General features: G+C 42.9%; 1 protein-coding gene across 1 annotated transcript in view; it reads left to right on the top strand.

Annotated features, from left to right (window-relative positions):
* Window positions 1-18170, top strand: part of poc1a (POC1 centriolar protein A) — a 55945-nt gene that overhangs the window by 21524 nt on the left and 16251 nt on the right. The window contains exons 8-9 of the mRNA XM_036531847.1: window positions 4298-4366; window positions 6829-6981. Coding sequence (XP_036387740.1) covers window positions 4298-4366; window positions 6829-6981 — 222 coding nt within the window. The remainder of the gene's footprint in view (window positions 1-4297; window positions 4367-6828; window positions 6982-18170) is intronic.

The following is an 18170-nucleotide window of genomic DNA, read 5'->3' as shown; positions in this document are numbered from 1 at the left end:
ACTGTCATAAAATAACAATAAATCATGCTGCTCACACTCACTGCTATGTTTGTGACAGAGGGACAGCAGCCTATCACATCAGGGATTCCTCTGGAGGGACAAAAGTATCTGTCGGTGTGGGTCAAAAATCAGAAACCATGTACCCGGGATGTCATCGACTTGTGGCCGAATTGTAATAGGGTGATGTACTGTACATTTCCAGTCGCATTTCAGGCTGACCAGCAGCATCCATGAGTCGGACAGCTGGTGGTCAGAGGTGACACCAAGGAGACCCCCCCCCCCACAGCAGTCCAGTAGGGTCCAACAATCCAACTGAGAGCTCTGACCTCTTTTTTTTTTTTTTTTTTTTTTCTTTCCAGATTTCTGTCATATCTTTGACATTGCTAGTGGTCAGTGTGGCTGAGCTGCTCAGACCCAGAGACAGCAATGTTCATCTCATGCAGATCTCCCCCAGAAAGCAGCGCTCTGCATCTGAAGATTAGAGTGTCTTTTCTAGTTAGACGCTATAGAGTGTGGCAGTGATAGGCAGCGAGTGAGGTGCTTCAGCCGCAATGCTTTTGAAAGTACTCATTTTTAGGATTTGAGTCCACCGTGGCTTTGAGGTGCCCCGTAGCTGGTGAGTGGCTGTGGCCTGCGTGTTTTTACGAGCGCTCACGTGGTTTCTGGGTAGAGCGGTCCGGAGGAGGGGCCTCTTGACTGCCTGCGTCCTTACAGAGCTATGATTCACTATGACTCATCCTGGAGTCGGGCTCCAAACCGTACAGCCTTATAATCAAAACAGCTTGGATTTTGCTGGAAACCGTTGTCTGAAATGTTCTTCTGCATTCTGTACACCTTCGCAGTGTGTGTGTACGTACGTTTAAATCTTGTCAGTGAAAATGTTACTCAACTGAATGGTCTCGCAGGATATTAAAAGTGTGTCCTACCCCATCCTTGCCTGCTGTTTTTTTTTTTTTTTGCGCTGCACATGCATTGCTGATGTCTCTAAAGGATACGAAATGACAGAAGGACCATGTTTTGGAAAAGCCTGCGACTGGCTGGCAACATGCTGAGTTTTTCTTTTTTTTATTTAACAGAATACTGCAGGGAAGGAATCTTCCCTCTAATTACAAAATACCACGTTTTATATAAATCGCAATTTGTTGTTTTTAGCATTTAGACGGTCCATTAAAAATACAGTGATTTACATGTGCAACTTTACTGTGCAGAATTCTCAGGGTAGTAGCATAAAGGATCAGTGCTTATGAAAAAGCTCTCTGTAGCAAAAACAGAATGAAAGTTTATATTTTGAAAGGCAAGCCAGTCCCACTGTTTAAAGTGCTCTGTGATCCCAGAGGAAAAGCTGCCATTTAATCCTCTAAAGCTCAAATATTAATCAGCCTGTATATTAATTTACCTGCATTTAATTATCTCCTGAATTTTATAGCTTTAATGAAAGCTTTAGGAGGTGAGGAAGAGGTTAAGCCAAATTATATTGATAACTGATTCATATTTATAGTTTGTTTGCTTATTTTCCTCTTATCAGTTTAATTTGTCTTTTATGTAAGAGGAATTAGTCTCGTGGTAAGTAGTCCTTCTTGTATCATTAACGTGTTTGGGGTGTCATTATGTCATTAAAGAACAAAACAGGTAACCTACTCCATGTACACCTGTGTAGTTGTTTTGTTTCTTGAGGTGGCCTACAGGCATGTTAGGGGCATAGACGCCGCTGTTGGGACTTCTCAGATCTGGCCTCGAAGTCTGGCCCAGGTCCGATGGGATGGTCTGTCTGAGGCCCATTCACTGAGCTCTGGTTGTCTCCAGACAACCTCAAGATTAGGGAAGCAAACACCACTGCTTCGGCCAAACCAAATTATAGTTTTGGCAGGCTCGCTGGTAGCTGCTCCCCGAGGCCACACTTGCCTCTGCCTAGTTTCATCTCTGCGCGTGGCGTGCCAGAGTCATGCTGGCTCCCAGCAACGGGGCCGCGGTTCTGTGGATCCTGGCGCTGCCACCGCGGCCTCCGCTCGCAGTCTGCCCGGAGACGAGCTGCCCTCTGCCAGGATGGGTCTTTCCACAGACACTGGGGCCTTACTGTGGGTGTGTGTGTGTGTGTGTGTGCGTGTGTCGCAGTGTGGGCCTCTGATTTGGGGCGGGTTTAGCGTCCGTCTGTGCGGCAGTAACCTCACCAGGCTAGTGGGCAGCCTTCTAGGCCTCTGAATAATATCCAGGAGAACAAAAGATGCTGCCTCAGCTCCAGGGAGGCATGACCATGACTGCGCTGGTTGCGTAAATGCGTCCCCTCCGCGCGCTAAAAAGCCGCGGCTCTGTCCGTCAGGTCCTCGCGTATTTTATTTAAGGAGAATTAGCCATAAAGGTAACCATGGCAACGGGAAAAATATCGAGCATCCTGGTCTTTGTTGGTGTCTCTGAGGCTTTCTCGGTTCTAAAAGTAAACAGCGAGGAGGTTTGGACCTGTGAGGGTTTACCGCGTGTATTTTCAGACCGCATAGCATCGACAGGATTGAGACCATGACTCGAGGGCTGTCTTCAGGAGAAGAGGCCACAGCGCTTTAAGATTGGTCTTTTAGTTCTGTTCTGCTCCAAGCTGCTGTTAATTCTGTTTCGCTGAAGGCCTGTGATTGGGAAGGCCTCATTTACATGGACAGAATTGTTGTTCTACCTGATGATCACCTGATGATCATGAGTTATTGTACCCTCGAAACGTGGTTTTATGCCAGTCCTCCATTTACCCCCCCCCCCCAGGCTCAGTATTTTTTCATATAACCTTTTTTGTTGCTTTTTTGTAGCCTGCATGCTAAATGCCATAGTAATTTGATAGGATCGGTTTTGTGACCTGCTTTTTGTGTGGTCGAACAAGCAGAGCTTAAAATTTTTAACTGTAAATGCAAACGCAGACTTGTTATGCAATAACATAATGATGTTACAACTACCATAAAAATGATCATGTTTGTAGCAGTTTACACTGTCTCTCATTATAATAATTCATATAATTCCATATGGCATTAACGCTGTAGTCTCCCTTCACTTATTAAGATAGCAGTTATCGGTAATTGCCATTTTGTTTTCTTTCTTTTGACTTGGTTAAGATGTGTGCAAAGAAAGAGCATGTTTTTGACAAATGGAACAAAACCCACTCCAATTATTTTTGTGGGGGGAAAATAGGTCATGAAATGAAAGGTAAAAAAAACAAGCGTTACAGCAGCACGTGAATCCACATACTGGAGCGCAGCTCACTGTTGTGGGTCTGCTGTGCTCTCGCCACATCCTGGGATTCAGAGAAGTGTCAACCTCATACGCACTGAGTGCATGGTGACAGGGCAGCATCTCGCTTGTGTAGACGACACACTAACATGCTATATCACATTAAATGGAACGACAATCGTTCTTAGTTATTACCTGAGCTATCAGTCCCTGGGCTCTGTTGATACAGGGTATAATGTAGAAAATACTGTAGAATGTGTTGTGGTAGTTTGGCACTAAATTTTTCCCAAAGAGTTCCCCTTTGCTGTTTGTATTAACAGCTTCAGTGCTGCTTAACTGGAAAGCAATTCTTAAAAGATACCTTGGTTCATTCTATGAGGGTATAAAACCCGAGGAAAGTGTTTGGTTGGACGGTACCCACTGTTTATATCTCACCCTAATGAAATCTGTAAAGTACGTATGTGGTTGGAGCATCCAAGTAAAGTTTTTCCTTGGGGTTTATTTCCAAATACTGTGATTTTTTTTTTTTCTGGAAAACATGAACTCAGTTGAAGGTCTAATTAGATGTACATGTGAAATGACTGCAAGGTAAATTAGTGACATTTTTCCCAGAAGAACCTAGCGTGCCCTTTATGTGGCTTCTAAAAATAGTCCTGCTACTGGGGTGATGTAGAGAAGTGCTGATGAAGTTAGTGGTCACTTCCTCATATCCCCTGTAGGCAGAGATCAGAGATACTGAAATTTGTCAGGGGGCAGTATGTAAGATAATGAAATTCTTGTTAAAACTGAGTTTGTTGTTTCCATGAGTTGAATTAGGGCCATGTGTTTTTGGTGGGTCTGGTTTGTTCTTAAAGAGAACCTCAGATAAAGAGAAAGACAGTTAGGAATCATCAGCTCTGACATGACCCCAGTCATAATTGAATAATTACTTTTCTCTTCATCTTGGTGCGTCTCAGGTCATGTGGATTTCATGAGCAAATGGAAAAACTCTCATATGCCACCCCCTCCACTGCTCCTCCCGATTCCTGTGTTCATAGAGCAGGTGTCTCTCACTCTTCAGACCAACGCTAATGTTCCATACCTGCTTTCCCAGGGTCCAGCGACGTGTGTGGCATTCTCCAGGACGGGGGACTACTTTGCCTCAGGTGGCTCCGATGAACAGGTAACTCTTTGTTTCATTCAGGTATATGCAGGGGATTATGTGTAAGCTCCTGCCTCAGTGCTTGCCCCTTGACTTGCTGTACCTCGGAGTTCTCACTCTGTCTCCCAGTTCCCTTCTGTGCAGGTCTGTACCAAGAAGCTCTGCCCGCAGTCAGTTAGGGTGAGCTAAGTGGTATGTTCGATTCACCTGATGTGTAGATGATAGACGTGGGTAGCTGAGTGGGGACCGGGGTGGGTGATTCACATTTATTTCCTCCTATAAATCCCACATGTCTAGTGTCTGTAAGTTCAGGTTCCTTTTTAACGTGGGCTTCGTATGTCGTCGCCCTGCTGTCAAGAAAATACATATCAGTCTTTTTCTGAGTCCTCTCTGGGAGAGAAGGAGCTCAGTCACCGGATGAACGTGTTCACCGTATGGTGAGTCCTTGATTCTGTTAGTGTCCCTGCACATAGCTGCTGTGGGTTTGTGAGTGGGGTGCTGGCCGTGGGAGTGGGTCAGTACAGAGTGGGTGTGTGACTAGAGCGATGGGTGGTTGATGGTGTGGGGGGAATGGATCATTTCTTGCAGCTCCCCCCCCCCATCCCCCCCCCGCCGCAGATGACTAAACTCCAGCGGTTTCCAGTTCCACGCGACGTCTCGTTCGGACCACTGAGGGCAGCGGTTGTTAAAATAAACAGAAAATAAAGGAGGCAATGGAAGATGGAGGAGGTCTCTCCTCATAGCTCTGTGTTTGGGTTCCCACATTCCTGAGTCCCATGCCAGATCCTAGCATTGTGTCTCTGTCTGTGTGTGGTGTTGCTGTGAATGTGCATCTGTTTTATATGTGAGGCGGTGGTATGTGTGAGTTTGTGCGTGTATGAGGTGTGACTGTGTGTTTGTACGTCTGTGGTGTGAGTGTTTATGTTTACATTTATGTAATGTAATACACATCCACCCACTCACACACACACACACACACACACACACACACACACACACACACACACACAGACACACACACGCGCGTGCACTACATCTTAAAACAAGCAAAACCGCCTCACATATAAAACAGATGCACATTCACAGCAACACCACACACAGACAGAGACACAATGCTAGGTTCTGGCATGGGACTCAGGAATGTGGGAACCCAAACACAGAGCTATGAGGAGAGACCTCCTCCATCTTCCATTGCCTCCTTTATTTTCTGTTTATTTTAACAACCGCTGCCCTCAGTGGTCCGAACGAGACGTCGCGTGGAACTGGAAACCGCTGGAGTTTAGTCATCTGCGGCGGGGGGGGGATGGGGGGGGGGAGCTGCAAGAAATTATCCACTCTCCCCACACCATCAACCACCCATCGCTCTAGTCACACACCCACTCTGTACTGACCCACTCCCACGGCCAGCACCCCACTCACAAACCCATAGCAGCTATGTGCAGGGACACTAACAGAATCAAGGGCTCACCATACGGTGAACACGCTCATCCAGTGACTGAAGCCTTTCTTTCCGTGCTTTTATCTAGGGTATGAATACATTTAGAGGCCGTGTCAGTGCAGAGTTGTGAGTTGGGGGCCCTCACTCTGACGTTGATAGCTTCTCTACACAGAAATGTGCTGTACAGATCCAGTGCGTCACAAGTGTAGAAGACCTTTCTGTTCTGTTTATATTACATTTAGATGCACGTTCAGATAAATCAGACTCAGTTCTTAATTTGTGTCAGCCAACTGTCCTTTGCCCTTTCTAAACGAAATTGTCATGTTTCACTGGCTCAGCCAGAGAAAGGAAAAGCTGGAAGGCACTGACTTCTGAATGAGGGCCACTTCAAGAAGTGAGAGAATCATTTCGCTTCTTTTTAAGCTCTTTTTTTTTTATTTGTAACTCAAGAACTTGAGTCCTTTATGGTTTATTGAGCTCTCGAGCCCAGGTATAATCTCTTCCAGCAAATTTGTCGTCTAATATTCCTCTCTGGTTTTTGAAGCCACGCTTGTCCATTGTTCCAGTTTAATTAATTTCTTGGGGGGGGGCTGCATTCCTTTATTCTCTAACTGCAGAAATGCATGAATAATTCTGTCTGGTAATTAGGAACACTTTCTCCTCCGTTTAATTCTGCTTTACCTTTTTATCAACACCATGAATCAAGCCACAGAACAAAGCATTGTTTGGGTGATTATGTGCACCACATTCATTAATCTTTTTCAATGAATATGTCATTGAGGTGTTTTTTCTTATGCTGAAGAGAATATATAATTCTAGAACAGATACTCGTTTCGTATGTAAATGATATTTGGAACTGCTCATGCTGAGCCAAACCTGTGTGGTGCCTGTGAGAATGATCCTGTGTATGCCATGCTAATTGCTAATTGTGCAAGTAATGGTGCACAGTACTTGGCTCTGTGTGGTATTAATCCCCGTGTTGCTCAGGTGAAGGTGGATGGTATTTGGCCTAGTATACGTGGGACTAACCTTGTGTGTTGTTCAGGTGATGGTGTGGAAGACCAACTTCGACTCGGAGGATTATGGAGAGGTTCTGCGCCTGCAGCAGAGAGCCACCAGCGTGGAGGGAGAGGCGTTTGCCGCAGATCCTGGCTCCAGGACCTTGCTGCGTGGCTCCGCAGCCTCACGGCCAAACCAGGTAACCACTTGAAGTGGCGCCAGCAGGAATGCCAGGAATGTGAGGTGGGGGGGGGGTGGTTGAGGGGGGTTGGGGATGACAAAGACAAGGAACAGCGCCTTTGGAGCCTCCTCAGTTTTCAGACACAGTGCAGGCTGACCCCAATCATTCTGCCTGTTATTCAGCTCCCGTATATTGAGGTTCTCCACAGTGAATGTGATTTGAAGGTGTTTTTTTCTTTACGTTCAGCTGGTTGAATGGCATTAGACATTTTTTCCCCACTGGTAGGAAATATGCTCAGTTTAAAAAATTTCATGACCACTGGCTTTCTGTGCCTTTCTGGAGCTTCATAACAGGTGTTTTCAGGGTAGTGGTGCTCTCAGGCACATGTATCTGATTGCTATTTTCAAAGGAAAAAAGAAAGTTTGAGTGCCATCTTCTACAGTCCTGAGGGTGGATTTTAGATGCAGGCTTCTGTTGGGGTTGGGCATGCTAGCTCAGCTAAGAGGTGTGCTTTCTTGCCTCATCATGGTAGCACTGAGGCTGAGGAGAAAAGGTGGATATCCTCTCAGTGGCAGTGGGCCGCTGTAGCATGGAAGAGTGGAAAGGTTGAGCAGCAGGGGGTGAACAGAGTGAGAGTGAAAGGCCTGAGTGTGTAGATGGGTATCTCTCAGGGACGTGGTGGCGCTTTGTGTCGGAGCACAGCTTTTCCAAGTGCTCTGACCTTTTCCCCCTCCCTAATGCCACAATATGTACCAAACGGCAGCCTTCCTGCCACAGTCCATTGCTGCTTACAACAGGAACATTGTAGATCACTGTTGATGTAGTTTTTGGTCATTGCTTTCACAGAGATGTCCCCATAGAAAGAAAGTTCTCCAGTTTGTGTACTCAGAGCATTAGGGTTTGATGTGTCAACCTATTTTCCTTACTAGGCATTAGATAATTTATGAGCAATGCATGGATCCGCAGCAGTCTGTGACATAACTCATGCTGATTGAAAACTCAATTAGCTCTCCAATAATGTTGACATGTATTAGTGATCAACAGTACTTTAAATTCAGTGCATTAAAGATAGCTATTCAGAGTACTTTTTTGCATCACAATTCAGACAAATGATCACAAGTAGATTGCTATTTGACAAGTGCACTTCAGCTATGAGAACAAACTCAAACACTCAATTCAAATCAAATGGCATCTGCTGTTAATAAATATAAATGGTGCTTAAATTATGCCTCTTGCACAAACATTTGAGACATTACTGTTGTACTGAACTGCTGGCAATCAGAACAATGAAAAAAAATTTCACGTCACAGATAGTTATTCATTTTCATTGATGAGCGAATTCTGTGCTTCAGTTTTGTCATGTTTAATGTTTGCTTGTACAAAATGATATGCAACTAGCTGATCTTGATGCCATGAAAGAAAGTCTGTCTTTTCAAAGCCAACACATAAACTCAAAAGATTGAAAATGAAAGATTGCGGCTGACCTCAGATGATCTGAAGCAGTTCTTATTCAAAAAAGTGGATGTGTGTGGGTGTTCAGTAGTACTGTATAGCATATATGTGTACCATAAAGATAAATACCATAAAAAAGCAATGACAGAGAGGGGAAAAAAATCTCCATTACTCAGTGCAGATTTCAGTGCATCTGTTTTTAATCTGCGTGCCTTTTACTACATGTTCGAGTCGGGATACTGAGTCATGAAATTTCTTGTAATTTGAATTCCTTTGGCATTTGTCTGCTTAAGCCTGAAATGGTTCGCGTTGTAGCTTAGCGCAGGGGCCCACTGGAGTAGGAGAGGGGGTTCAGAGATGATGTCATCCACCACAGCAGTGCTCTCAGCGACATTGTCTGCATCAATACATCAATGGTGTCAGCTTCACTGTGGATAGTGATCCACTTCGGGTGGATCACGCTGAGCTCTGCAACCTACCAATCAATAGCATCACAGGTCTTTTTGATCACAAGCTCTTTTAATACACATTAATATACAACAGTACTGGAATAAAATGGACGTATGCTCACATCAAGGCTTTTGAAAAGTATTATGAGTAGAAATCAGCAGCATTAGTGTCATAGGAAGGCACAAGTCACATAATGGCTTATTTGTCCAATTAGCCTCCTAGCATGCTAGTAAAGTCCATAATCCCAAGGCATCTGAAAAATAACATTTATAATCAAAATTGTTTTAAGTTTTTTCTAGATGCTGCCCTGCATGGCCTGTTTTCACCATCATGAAGTTCATTAAACCGGATCTTGCGTATTGTACCTTCTCCTTTTTTTACATTACATTTGCTAAGCAGATGCTGTTAACCAGAGTGGATTGCATAGCATACAATCTTTACATGGTTTCTATTTATACAGCTAAATATGTACTGAGTAAATACCTTGCCCAAGGGTACTGCAGCATTGCCCCACCTGGGAATCAAACCTGTGGTAAATAGTAAATTTCACCTGAAAACTGTACATTTGCTAACGTGTTTTGCACAGGAGAGAGAAGGTAGGGTGTCTGCCAAAGATGTATTTGGTTGTCTTTAAGCCTTTTTTGCAGTGGCTGAATTTCATTGTAAGAGTTATTGCCGAAGGAGGAAGCTTTAGGGGATGTTTACCACCCCTTCACCACTGCAACTAAATAGACCCTTCCAGTTTTGCTGTTGTTGAACATTTTTTCTGTTGACAGTGGAAATGATTCAGTGAAATAAAGTTAAAACCAGAACATGCATTACTGGTGGTGAGCTAATTTATTGTAAATGGCTTCTTATTTTTGTGATATGCACCCAGCAAACTCATTCCATGGGTTTAATTTTAAGGCTTAAACTTAGTTCAGCTAAAATGAAATAATTATGACAATAGGAAGGCCATTAGTTGATATTGTTTCAGAGAATGGACCTTTTATGTAAGAAAGCCTGTTACAAGCTCACTGTAACAAACATTTGAGGATCTCTGGTTTGCATCAAGCTTAAAAATGGTCCTTTGTGAAGTATCTGGTAGAGTTCCCAACCTTGACTGGTTTTTCTCACTGTATAAGGTACTTCCTTTGATCTAAGCCCAGACGTTAATGCAGCTTTCAGATGTTATCTAGTTTCGATAATATGTCACATCACATGAAGCTTATTTTATTTGCATTGCAGCTCCTATAGAGTTTATATTTTTTCATAATGTATGTATCCACAGTCCTGCCCATCTCAGTGAATTTGTAAATGTGTCCATGGGTCATTTCATACAGTGCTTATCGCCCAACTGTTATTAAGACCAATTTTATCCAAAGTCTTAGTGCTGTTTGCCATCAGTTGTTGATGGACAAATGTTTATGCTTGTGAAGTTGAAACCACACTTATTCAGTGACATACAAAAAAATACAGTTTCCTGGAAGTAAAAACAGAAAACAAGCAAATAATGTATCTAGGAACTTAAATGTGACCGTTTTAGTCTTTCATGTCTTTGCAGAGGAGTGTGCGGACCTGTGGTAGACCTCGCTTCAGCAGGGGATGTGTGTACTGGACATTAATATGGGGACACTCGTTCCAGGCTGTGATTTGCATTCTCTTGCAAACACTGTGTGATGTCAGAGTGTCACTCCATTTGCTGGATTGAATGGCTGACACAACAGGAAGTTCACAAGAAATTCGGGCATGTTTCCACGGCGTGGGTCGTAATCTTTTGAGTTCATTGGAACAAAGTGGGGGGGAAAAAAAGAATGAAGACTGGTTTTTGAAACAGTTAAGTTTTTTTTTTTTTTTTACCTTAAAAGTCATATTTCCCTTACAACAGGAATACTACTGTTTCTCCAAATAGGAATTATCTTTGTGTAAAATGAAAAGCTGTCCTTGATTTTACTGCTGATATGCTTTGACATTAAAGGCCAGTTTTGACCATATTTATAATGACATCAACAGTATCAAGTTCATCAAGCACTCCATAAAAGAGAACCAGAACGTGGTGTAAAACCAAAGCTTTTTCTGGTTTTAAAGTTGGCTTGTGTTTGGGTAACTGGAGCTGTTGCATTTTGGACCAGATCTTGGTCTATCTTTTGTGCCCACCAGACTGGCAGTGATTAATACACCATCCTGGGTGTTGGAGGAGTTTGCAATGAATGACCACATTAGCACAGATTTCTAACGAAAACTACGATGATTACTTTCTAAATTATGAAAGGTAGTAAAATAGCATTTAAGATGGAACATTTTTAGCAGCTCATGTTGTGGTCTGGTTACAGGCCACCATCATTAAAATTGTTGAACAAGACAATGCGCAGATAGTTGGTTAAGAAAGCATTACTGCACTAGAAGCATTGGACAGTATTATTTGGTAGAATCCCGAATGATTTACAAAGCTAGAGATATTGCATACAGGAGAGGCAGTGAAGCAGTAAATGGCATCAAGTTCAAAAAGGGGTTAAAATATGAGCACACAACAAAAAATTGTTTAGTATGTCGCACATGTAGTACCTAATAATTGTCCTTTGGAGCAACATACATGTATCTTATTAACACTGACACAAAGCTTAAGGCCCTAGAGTTCCCCCTGGTATCTGTAGCGAGGAGCGGTCACATGTACAAGCATGTCTCCTTGACTAGAGTATAGACCTAGAGGTATTACCCACATCCATCTCGCTAATGTGGAGTGCCAAGGATGGAGGACATGGGCACCATAATTCAACACTGGTTTCCTCTCGACTGGGGACTGAATCTGCAACTGTGGCTGCATCCGGTATGGCCATTCTTCATCACAAGGCTCCTGAACAACCGTGAACATTTTCATAGTTAAACATATGTTTTTGGTTGTGTTATTCTGTATTAATTAAGTCTTGATTGTAGTGGGTACTCAGGTTCAGAAGTATGCAGAATCACTCCTGCATATACAATGTATGTAGACGTTTGATGGGTGTATGTTGTATATTTTTATTTTGAGGCGATTTCCTACTGAAGAGTGTTCTTGTTTTTAAATTCCTTGTCTTTCTATATTACATCAAGTGGGCAGATGACAGATAGAGTACCTACATGTAATTATTAGTTCATTTACCTTAATGGTAAGAAACACAAAGATCAAAAGATCAATACGACCTTGTGGATGGGAAAAATAGTATGGTTATCTTTGTACGAAAGAGTACGATGATCATGAAGCCCTACTCTAAGAAAGACAACGTTGTCGTTCTAACGGAAGCTTGAGAAAAGTTCCTGGATACTCTCGATCTGTTGTCTCTGAGATGTGAAAACACACACTGGAATGGGAAAACAAGCGTAGCAGAGCAGCAGACCATGTGACCCTCTCTAAGCTGCATCTCGTAAAGGGGGAGCCATCTGGTCGAGAATGTTGCGTAACCAAAAATTTATTCCAAGATTCACTCCGAGTTCTGCTGTGATTCAGGCTGCCACAGCCTATACCCCTCAGCCAAGCAGCCAAAAGTCTGGACCGTCATACACTAGCCCTGTTTGGGGGGGGGGACACTACCTATTTAGAGGACACGGTCAAGGAAAAAAGATAAGAAGGGGGGAAAGGCAAATTATTGTGGGGATTTGGGTGTTTAACATTTTATCAGGGGATCTTCAGGAAATTTTGGAGCGGATGAGAGAAAAAGCAGCATTAGGAGCCCCACTCCAGTGCCTGCCTCTGCTTACCTATTCCTCACTCTTAAACACAAAGGCAAAGACAAATCGGTCAAAGACAAGGAAGTGTCTGGAGATCTGAGTGAAGGGCAGACTGCCACGTCTGAGCCCAAAGGGTCCCGCGCTGCATTTCGGCAGATGGGACACCTAAGGAGGTACGGCGCGAAAGCGCACCCTCCAAGGTGAACCGCAGACCTGTGTAATTGGTGATGGCTAACGTGCTGGTGGGTGAGCACGGGCACCATCTGTGTGAGGCAGGCTGCGTTTGTTAGCTCTGGGGTTGGGGCAGCTGCTGCCTCTGTGATGAGGAGACAGTGGTGGGGTTTTCTCTGAGGAGGCGTCGGCCTTCTGACCCCTCATGCTCATGGGTGCGTACCAGCTTCCGGAGAGAGAGAAGCTGTTGTTGAAAAGTGTGTGGTTGTCAAGAGCTCGGGTTGTCCTCTGTCTAAATTAAAATTTGAAATACCTACATGTCTCTCTGGGTGCCTTCGTTTTTGTGTTATTTTTGATCTTTTGATTTGAAAAGTGACCTTAGACTCAAGAGCTCTTTATAGATTTTCAAATTCAAGTCCCCTGACCTGTGGGTTTTCTTTTTTTTTCATCAAAAATAAAAAAAATATATATATTTTTGGAATAAAAATCTTTTGTGGTTGGGGCACTATGCACCTTTAGCCTTGAGGTTTATTTAAGCAAACACATTTGGGGAGCACTCTCCATCTCTCTTATTTGCTTGACATTTTGCAGACAATCTCTCCAATCTGCTTTTGATGCAGTGCCTGGAAGTGCCAGCCAGTCAGTGCAGCCCTTCCTCCTGGCTAGGCCTGAGGTGTGAGAAGGCCTCCGCTGGGTACTTCAGGTAGAGGAGACTTGCTCAATGTCAGTCTTTGCTTATGTGTATTTATAGGCACATTTTATTGTTGCTATATTGTGTACACTGAGGCTATTACAGTTTTGTGCTGACTTCTAAAAGCAGAAACGAGCTAAATGCATCCGATATTTCTCGGTATTTAGGTAAGACCACGGGTAGAAGAATAGGCCATTAGTGACGCTTAAATATTAAAAACCCTCGTCGGGTGTCCAATGTCGTCAAAAGGGCGGTTTTGAAGGGCCCGCTCCACACCACAGGACACGCGAGGGGAGTGCTGGGTGTTCTGGTTTCAGCGCTTTACTGCTGGCAGTGTTACTTACATCAACAAGGGCACCGCCAAGGTTTCATCCAGCCGCCAGTCAGGTGTCTGTCATACAGAGCTCCAGCAGAGTACGAGTGACCCCAGCCTGCATGCTTCTACTGTTACACGGATCAATAACCTCAAGCTTTTAAGTGATGCCTTTTACCGATTACTGTAAAAAGAACCTGCTGAGCTCTTTCTGCGGCCGTCTCTGCCAGAGAAATAAAGGACATGTTTCTGAAGAACTATAGCAAGTTTTTCTTACTGCTGTTCAAGAGAATTTGCTGGCCTTGTACTCCCTATGAAGGATCTGTATTGTGTAGCTGTGGTCTGGGTGTCAGAAGGTGTAGCCAATATGAAGATTGGTCTCTTTGGAGGTCCTTAACATCAGTTGTTTTATCCCTTACATGATTGTGCTGGAAAACTAGGTTACGAAAAAGGGTGATTTTGTGTAATCTCTTGAAAACTGTAATGTGCTTTTGTACGGTGTCAAAGGACAGGAGTTTGCTATGTGGATTTGTGTGTTCCACAGACTTGCTAATGCCAGCCAGAGAAGACTTAAGTACACAGTGGATTCACGGTTGCATTGGCCAGAGCACTATAATGGTTTCTAATAGATTTCTTACCATTTGTCAGGTATAATTTACTGCTGCCTGAAAGAGTTGGGCTCAGGTCATTTAGAGAACTTAACATTCCCTGTCTACTGAGAGGATTTTAAAGTAATGTTCTGAAGTTACCTGTCTGTTCTTCAAATTTAGATGAGATCTGTGGAAAATGTACCCATTGTCTGTCATTGTGGTGCTAATGCATTGAAGCAGAGTAGCCCTATTAATTGACACTGGGGGGGAGGGTTAATGCAAGCAGATCAGTCGTTAAATACTTAATAGTTTAATAGTTTGACTAGATGCTGATCTGTCCATGTCAGGGGGATGTGTTGCTTCTCCCCTTTGAAGGAGAAGGAGCCAAGGCTTTTGAATGTGCTGTTCATAAGTGAGGAAATTCTGTACATACCAGTTCATTGTTTTCTGCTGTTTTCTTTTAAAAATGCAACTTGCTGTTTGTGTGCCATCTTTATTAACGCATACGTTTTGTGAATATATGTGTAGGACCTTTTGCAATTTGTTAAAAAAAAGCCTGGGCCTCTGTCTTTAAAGCTTGCTCTGTTTAAAAGCAGTGAACCATTTTGTGGATCATTCAGCATGAATTCATTAACTGACTGAAAGCTTACAGAGTGGAAGTGTCACAAGTTGCCAGCAATTGGCATTACAAGCTTTGGTCAAATTTTTTACTAGTAATTGAAACTTAATATTTGAAGGATTGTGATGGGATGAGATCGGATATGACGGGGTATCAGAACCACCTGATTCTCTGCCCAGAAAAAAAGCAGCAGGAAGTATGAACAGATTTGATGAAGCAAGTTTTACCATCTGAAATCATGAGCATTTTCTAGAAATCTACCTAACCCACAATAAATCATTGCCATTGATTCTGTTTCAATATAGCCTATGTTTTCATAGATTAGAAGTGATACCTCTGAGTATTGGATAGCAATATCTTTTAATCAGATATGTCTTTCTACTGGGAACCTTTTCAGGAAATGCCGTGTTTCACTATGTGGTAAGAACAGAGCTGCACTGCCTTCCTGGACTCAAGATAACCTGGAAACTGTTCATTTCAGGAGTGAAATGTGAAATACCTTTTTACATCCATTTTGAGTTTTTCTATTTGGTTTCATTGGAAGTTTATTCTCTTATTTTCATTTTGCTGAATGGAGGAATGTCTAGCCTGTATTTGCATTGGTAGGATTTCTACAGATGTAGTGAATGGCTTTTGAAAAATTTGAAATGATTATTTGACAAGCAGGTTTCTGCATGTCTGCATTCCACAGGTGTCATAAATTCCAGGTGCACAGTGTACCTGTTTTTACACACAGTCAAATTGATCTATGTCTCATTTAGACAAGAGTGAAATATTTAATTTATGGCTGACTGTTGAAAAATGATTTTATCACCACGCAAGGTGCATTTTCCTTGAAGAAGCAAAAAACACGATTGACCCTTTGTTCACCCTTTGTTGAAGACATACCGGTTTTGCCCCTGAAAGACAGCTATTTGACAGGACTATGAAATCATCTGAAGGCATTAGACATCTTAAGGCTGATAAGAGAAACAGCTGAAAAGCAATGCCTTAATTATCATCTAATATGCCTTTTAGCCACGACAAGAGGGTAGTTTGTGGTACTCAAAATATAAGTCGAAGATTTTATATAGTAAAATTATTGTGCTTTGGTTGCAGTTTTGAATTACTGATGGCTATTGACAGGGCTCAAATTTGACTTCATATCAAGTGCCACATTTTTGTTGCTGATTGTGATTTTTGTTGCAGAACCAATCTTTCTGTCATTTTACATAAGTCACCACTCAACAGCAGTCACAGTATGGTAAACAGTTGGACCAAATAAGGGTAAATAAATCATGTGTGCCAGTTGGGTGGTTCTGAAGGTTATTGTGCAGAATGTCCTCTTTTTCGGACATCTTGTTTTTGAATACTCGTTTCCTGGTTTTGGGAAGGGGGGGGGGGGTTGTAATTGGAGACAGGAGATAGCGGATGCCCTTTCCTGGTCTCTGTGTTCCTGCCGGCCTTCAGGTGTCGGCCTGCTGGCGGGGAGCCAGCCCTGTACGTGCTGGAGCTGTCTGATTTGGGAATTCGGCGTGCCCTTTTCCTGAAGGATGGGCTAAAAGTAGGATTACCTGGCGAGATCTTCTCATTCCGGTGTCACACGCGGTTCGGATGCCACCTGCGTCACACTCGCTCACTCACTCACTCTCTCGCTCTCTCTCTCTCTTTCCCGTGCACCTGCGAGGTTGACAGCGTCATGGTCAGCACAGTCTCTCAGGGTGCCAGGGGAAGGGCAGTGGCTGTCAGAGTGTGAGTGTCTGTGTGTGTGTGTGTGTGTGTGTGTGTGTGTGTGCGCGCGCGCTGACTGCCTTTTCAGTCCCATCACTCACTCTAAGGGTGAAATGCTTTCCAAGAAGAGCCATTGGGTGCTTTTCTCATGTGACACTTTTAGTTACTAGCTGTAGAATCATTGTGTCAGTCATTTATTAACCTTTTATTCTTGAATTATAACACATTTTCATTCTTTTTATTTCCCTAATATTTTTATACCAGGTATACCAAATTTCCTTTTTAAAAAGCCATCACAGTATTAGTCATCTCTAATGCTGTCAATGGTGTACATATTCAAATAATATTAAAATGGAAAGAAACCTCCCTCTTTTCTAATGTGAATCTGTAATACGTTGGGAAACTATGCAGCTACCTGGGAATGCAGACTTCATAGATTTTTCTGGTTGCTGTTTTATTTAGCGTTTCCCATTTATTATTAATGAGTGGCCTTTCATCTGACTCCATTCTAAAAGGCCTCGGGTAGGACTCACGTGTGGCCAGCAAGCAGAAAAAAATCTTCACTTGGTGAAGCTATTTTTGCTCCTGAGAAAAATCTCCCAACCTTGTGATTTTCTTCTGTCGTTCACATAACTGGAACCAATGTATTTAAAAAGAAAATCAATCAGATTTATATTTCTTTTCAGTTACAAGATTTGATGTCTCCCTCTGGTGCCCCCATCACAGAGGTATCAGTTGAAAGGCGTTGGCAGGACCTCCTTTTGGCAAAGAGGTGTTACAATAGCATTGATTACTGAATCCCCAATGCGGGTAACACAGGGAATATGGAGCGTGTCGTCACTGGGGTGTTATTTCAGTTACAGCTAAAGCGTAATAAAATCAGAAAAGTGGAGCATTTTGATGTGGATAGAGGCCGAAAGCCTACACATCTGGAAACCCTTGGATTCCCAGTGTTTTATTTTTTTTTTATTTTAACCAAATTCAAAAGCTTGGCAGTCCAGAGTTATAAAATGGTTTAGATCATTGCCAACTCTATAAACTGCCCAAATATCTCTGCCCCCACCCAATTCTTTTGTTTTTTTTATTGCTTCTTGGTGATTTTGCAGCAAGGTTTTACATGTATTGCTTTATGGTGGTGACTGGAATTAAGTGTAGTAAGTTGCATTCAGTGTGTGGTGAAATGCTTATATAGGGAAAAGCATGGATTTGCAAACATGCCCTAGGGCAAAGGTTGCGTATGGATTCATTGCAGCGTGATGCAAGAGTTCAATCTGTGGATTATTTATATTTGAAGAGATTGTGGAAGTATTCTTAAAAACAGTTGCCCTGATTGGAAGTGGAAAAGGAAATGGTCACTCTAAGTGCCCCATAATTGCACATCCAAGGTTACGGCCTAAAAATTTTTTTCAGTCTTTGACGCACAATAGCCTCTCTATTTTTATTACAGTTGCTTTGCCTGGCGCTGCTAAAATGCAGAGCCATAGTAGTTCCACGATGTGTGTCTTTTGAATGAAGGCTCTGAGAAGG

Source organism: Megalops cyprinoides, chromosome 6 (assembly GCF_013368585.1).
Source record: "Megalops cyprinoides isolate fMegCyp1 chromosome 6, fMegCyp1.pri, whole genome shotgun sequence".
Taxonomy (NCBI): Eukaryota; Metazoa; Chordata; class Actinopteri; order Elopiformes; family Megalopidae; genus Megalops; species Megalops cyprinoides.
Note: the sequence above shows the minus strand (reverse complement) of the source record. Positions and strands in the feature narration are given on the sequence as shown.